This window comes from Trachurus trachurus, assembly GCF_905171665.1.
Source record: "Trachurus trachurus genome assembly, chromosome: 10".
NCBI classification, from domain to species: domain Eukaryota; kingdom Metazoa; phylum Chordata; class Actinopteri; order Carangiformes; family Carangidae; genus Trachurus; species Trachurus trachurus.
The window spans coordinates 26,665,384-26,671,383 of NC_139894.1; the positions used below are offsets into that span (position 1 = coordinate 26,665,384).

Below are 6,000 nucleotides of genomic sequence, written 5' to 3' on the forward strand. Positions count from 1 at the left end.
GCTCCACTGCTCAGTTCCTTCCACAGCTCTCGATCAGCAGCGTCCCGGGCCAAGTCGCTACAGTTACAGAATGCGACCGACAGGCCAATAATCACAGCCCGGCTCCTTATCTGTGACCCTTTACAAGATAAGAGCCAATCAATCCAGCAGCTCCTATCATGTTTTTACAGAACCATTGTCTTCTGTGCAGCTGCAAGGGCGGCTCCTGACACAGGATTGCACTCACACACTTGCACACCCATCATTTCTAAATTTGCTGAGTTTAATATTCAGGTGAATAGTTTGCTCCGTGGAGATGATACGAGTGATAAAATATTTGCTTTACCTCGGAAACCATAATATCTTTTAAGCTGTTGAATCTTGAAAACCTAGATCAAATTTGACCAGCTTAAGTGTGTTATGTGCACACATCGTCTGCCAATGTAGCAGCAATCTAAACCATCTCTCCCGTTTCATAAGGAGCACCTGTGTTTGGAGACTTAACATTCCACATACTTATTTGACCAAAAAAAGACCTTTGTGCATAGCACACATGTACTGAATAAACTGTACTGGACCATGAAGGTACACACTCGCCAGAGGGGTTATAATAATGTGTCGACTGGCTACTGAGGTGCACACTCTCCTGAAGGCAATTCAGCTGCCTTTAAGAAATGTTTACTGAAAATACATGACAGCACAAATGGACCGTTTCCTGTGATTTTCTGTATCATGTAATCATCACCTGTAGTTGTGGTGTGCTGGAAAATGTGGCTTTCCACTCACTGTTGCATTTTTTCTGCATAGTTTGCTTGTTGTGACAACTGCCAGCTGTAAATGACGAGCCTCAGGCACCGAGCGCTGCTGAAAACACAACCCTGCTCCCTCTTTCCCTCTTCTCTTCTGCTCACACACACATACGTATATACATATATACATACACATATTCTCCAGCCACTGTTTGACCTGAAAGGGAGGGATCCAAACATCCGTTCTCCATGAAAACGCGTCTGGATTTCTTTGACCGTGCTCCCGAGGACATGTTGAAGTCAAAGCGTGAATGCATCCCCGGCTGTTGACTCGCATGTGACAGCCCTGCCTGCTCACTCTGGGCTCAGACCCCTCAGTGTAACCAATCAATGGGTGGACTGTTGACCTCTCCCCTGGGTCGTAACTCGAGCTCATAAGGCCACAATAAAGCTAGTGGGGCTACGTTAGCAAGGTGGCGTCCTCTGAGGAGTGATCGTCTCAAAATGGAAGGTCTGAATGGATGAGCAGGAGGAGGGCTTGGCTCCGCTGAAAGCCACAAGGGCCCACACTGCTCACATTAATCACAGTCAGGATTGTGGCCCTATTTATAGCCAGGAGTTATCCATCTATTTGCCTAATTGTTCCTGCCTGTCCACTGTCCCGGCCCGCCCCCCTAAAAGGCCTCCGAAAAGGAGAGAGGAATAAGAAGAAGAGTGTGAATCTGGATTACGTCTGTCCGTGTTTTCCTCTCACTCTCTCTCTCTCCGTCTGTACTTTCCTCCACACACACAGGCACAGGTGTTCATCACTAATTATACCAGGATATTATTAGTCCCAGCTCTGAGTGGGAGTGTAGGGGATCTAAGTTTGCATAGTGTTCAGTCCCCATTGGGTTGTTTTTAAAGGCAGCAGAACAAGGCCCCTCTGTGGTGCTGCTCATGTCAAAGTGTTTAAACTTGCAAGAAAGACCCCCCCCCCCCTCTGGTTTCAGGGATTTTTTTTACAGCCTGATACTTCTTTTTTTTTTCACTCACATTATTGCCGCTGTAAAGCACACGAACACAATGCTCTCCCACTTTGTCTCTCGCTTTTTTTCACAAACACACACACACAGGGACAGGCGCGCACACACCCAACTCAATCATCCGCACACAAACACACAAATGCAGACGCTCATGCCCCCCCCCCCCCCATCCCCCCACCCTCCCTCTTATCCACAGTGTATATAAAAGCTGTATCGAATTGCACCTTGAGCTTAATTGGCTCGGCAGTACAGTGCGCTGCTGTCGACAGTGACAAATCGCTCTTTCAGAGCCCAAAGAATGTCAGCCCACTGCCATGTCAGAGGACACAGGGGGAGAAAAAAGTTAATTGTCCCCTGGCCACCGTTCAAACCATGTCGTAACTGCAAAGAAATTCGTAGGAGATGCAGTTAGGGGCTTTGGAGGTTTATTTATTTGCCTCCTTCCTCTGTTTAACATGGTGCCTGGCAGCTGTGGGCACCAGGGACCCGGGAGGAAGGGCCCCGTCCTCTGTGTTTCTACTCAAGGAAAGCAGGCCGAAGCTGCAGTCGGACCCCTGACTGCTCCCTCTGATCACACAGTGGCTCACATCAACCACTTCCTCCCACTGGATCACTCCCACCAGGGAGGACAGTGCACACATCAGACAGGATGGCTAATTGAATTTGGAGATATCTGTTATTTTAGGAACCCAGATGTGACAGTGTGCCTGTGCACGAGTGTTTGTGTGTGTGTGTGCGTGCGTGCGTCTGTTTGAGAAAGAGAAAGTTAGTGTACATGTGTACAGCCCCCGAGACTGTGTGAAGGAGAGGTATGTCAGAAATGCACTGGTGTGTGCTCTTGTGTGTGTGTGTGTGTGTGTCTGGAGAGGTGTTCTGCATCTGGCTGACAGGGGACAGCTCAGCTCATAGTCGGCGTTCCTCAGCATAGAGCTGCTTTATTACTGATATCCTCCTGCCCGCCCTCATAACTCAACCGTCTTATTTCAGTCTCCCTCGCAACTCTCTGTCAGACAAAGCAGCACAGAATATGACACACGCACACACACACAGAGATGGAGGGGGAGCTCTGCTCAGCGTCAGTAGGAGAACAGCTGTGGATGCAGAGCAGTAAGACAAGTAAGTAAGAGCAGAGCAGCAGGTGACCATGAAATCACTGCAGCGTACACAGCAGATGGAGAGGAAGGAGGAAAGCTGAACGTTTTTTCACTCTGCTAAACTTTCTTTTGTCCAACTAAAGCTTTCTGGGCCCTTATTCAACAAAACCTCTGCCTCAAATCCACACAGTAAAACACACTGACACCTGGGAGTTCCCCAGTCTAACCATAGTCTACGGCCCCGCTTGAGGGCATCTATAGTACTGTTGAGGGTGACGCCGGCCTGGTGGCAGTGGACGGTATCACTAGAGCACGAGCCCACCTCTCCACACCGACACTGAAGTAATTTGACTATTTTTGCACAGGCCCGGAGAACCTCAGACCACAGACACACAAGACTGTGTGTGATTAACGACACAGTGAAAACAAAAGTGTTATCCACAAAAGTAAATATAGCTGCATGTGGGAGGAATTGAATTAATGTCTCCTGACAGTGCTGCCGCGGGACGCATCTCCGCGTATGGAGAGAGGACTCAGTCATGTGTGAGGCTCGGAGGTTTAACCCTTTTATCAGATCCCAGGGATATGGAGATGTTGTTGTGGTTTGGCCTGGTTTTTGTTGTTGTTGTAAGTTGCTAGCTTGTTTTCTGAATGTTTCTTTTGGAGATGGAAAAATATAATCTATGGAAGAAAGAATGAGAAAATGTATGTTTATTATAGTTCAGTATTTTGGGAAAACAGTTTTTCCTTTTCTTGAGTTCCAGTAAAAGGGAGCATCATGTCTGGCGGATGATTAGCCGGGTCCATGCCTATGTTCCCACAGCCTTATGTTCCCACAGCCCTATGTTCCCACAGCCCTATGTTCCCACAATTCTAAGATTTTTCTCAGAATTAGGCCCTATGTTCCCACTGGACTCTCTACCTATCTGGGCTCTATCTATCTGGCCTGTCTAGCCTCTACCGGGTCTTTTTACTAAACTTAACCAACTCTTTTAGTCATTGCCTAAACACAACCAATGGTGGGACCAAAGGGGTGTGGGAACATAGGGCCTAATTTTCAGTGACAACAAAAGTTAGAAATGTGGGAACATAAGGCTGTGGGAACATAGGGCTGTGGGAACATAGGAATGACCCCGATTAGCCTAGCTTAGCATGCTATCTTAGCTCTGTCAAAAGTTCCTGAATACTCCAACCAGCACTCAATAATCTCACATATAAGATCATTATATGCAAGATTCCAAATAAAAAAACATCAGAATGTGTATTTTCCAGTTTATCCTGCTTACACATATCCTTTTTGAATGTGAAAAATTTAATTATTTTCCTTTTCAATTATTTTTATTTTTTCCATGAGTTGTCTTTATAAAGTATTTATTTGTTATGTCTGTCCATTACTGTATTATTTCTTATTTCTTTTAACATGTCATAAATAAACTAAAACTAACCATGAAATATTTGCGGCACATACAGTAATTCCTCATAAACCAATAACTTGCTATTTTTTAGATTATTGTTCACACAAATAAACTAGTAAACACATGTGCATTAGTTGTTGGTGTGTGTATTTTTAAACACTGGAGAGAGTTGTGCTGTTTCCCTCTGTTGCAGTCTTTATGCTCGGCTAAACTAAGCTAAGCGGCTCCTGTTTCAGGCTCCGTCATTAATGCACAGACACAACAATGGTACAGCTGTATCTCCTTGTTTAGCTCTCGAGTGTCTCAAAATGTCCAAGTATTCCTTAAATATGCAGAATAGCAGAACTTCGTATAATAGTCTTAGGGCAAAAACAAAACAATGCCAATGCTTGTAAAATCCAAAACATGAAATTATAGATGTTCCCATCCTGCTCGGAGCTTCATAATTCAGGGATTTAAACACACAACAGGTACATTTTATAGACTCCAGTAAACAACTTTCAGAATTTATATTCTCCCGAAGATGACACACATCGATCAGACGTGTTGGTTGTTACAGATTTTTAGACGTGATCTCACACAGCTTCTGTGGTTTTTATGTTTATTTTTGTGTTTCCAGCTTATTGTGTTTCCACTTGAATACACATTTCAACACTCACTTTAAATATACGTCCGTGTGGTTTAGCATGTGTCTGCAACAATAACATGTGACATCTGGTTACATGTGGAGCTTGGATTTTCTTGTTCTGCCGATGTAACACTGTTTTTACAGCTGTGTAAGACATCATGCAAAAGGAGGACAGACATACCACACGTGTTTTTCAGCTTTTGCGACAGTGTTTGTTCTAATTGTCTCCATCCCTCTTCCTGCTTCTCTCATATTTTTCATTCCTCACCTCCTCCCTCTATCTCCCGTCCATCTCCTCCGTCTCCGTCTCTCCCTCTCAGACCTCGCTGATAACCTGGCCATGGACGACTTCACCTTCCAGGAGCAGCTGTTGACCCCTCGGCTGGCCACGGCCAGCGTCGGAGGCGTCTCCTCACCTGCAGCTCCCCTCTGGAGGAGCCACCTGGTGCTGACGCTCCCTGTGACGTTTGCTTTTCTCCTGCCCTGTCGTCACTGACCAGTGCACTCGTGCTCACACTCTCCCATCACCTCTTTACCTTAGGATTCAATACAAACTCTGTGGAACATGAAAAACAAACTTTTGTAAAGTTCTGGCTCCTGATGTAAATTTGAGTGTGTCATCAAAGGAAGCATGAGCAACAAGAACTCCACGTTTCTCTTTATCTGTTTCAGCAAAAACTTTTTTTGTTTTATGAAAAAATCACTGGATGTTCTCAACAAACCTGTTAAAGCACACCAGACAAACCCACTGTGTAAATAAGAAACCTGTCCTCTGGTCTACTCCCACTATGGTTGTTACAACTTCTGTGTCCTTCGGCCTCACCTCCTCTTCGTGCTCTCATACTGACCCCCATCTTTAGTCAGCTTTGTCCCAGTCCTGCAACTGAGGGGCCACTTGGAAAACACACACACACACACACACACACACACAAATGGCCCTTTTAAAATGTTCCCAGTCTGAGTCTGCAACAAGTTACTGCCCTGCAGGAACCAGGAGGAGGAGGAGGAGGAGGAGGAGAAATGGACTTCAGCCGGTTGCTTGTTTTAGTGAACCCCTTATCCCTGAGAGCTGAGGTGAAACCTTCATTTAAAGATGCACTATACCTGCAA

At 45.5% G+C, this 6,000-nt stretch overlaps 1 protein-coding gene across 1 annotated transcript in view; it reads left to right on the forward strand.

Annotated features, from left to right (window-relative positions):
• Positions 1–6,000, forward strand: part of gpc3 (glypican 3) — a gene marked incomplete at its 5' end in the record, with an annotated part of 109,264 nt that extends 103,264 nt beyond the window's left edge. Inside the window, one exon of the mRNA XM_083980382.1 lies at positions 5,211–6,000. Coding sequence (XP_083836508.1) covers positions 5,211–5,386 — 176 coding nt within the window. The 3' untranslated portion in view covers positions 5,387–6,000. The remainder of the gene's footprint in view (positions 1–5,210) is intronic.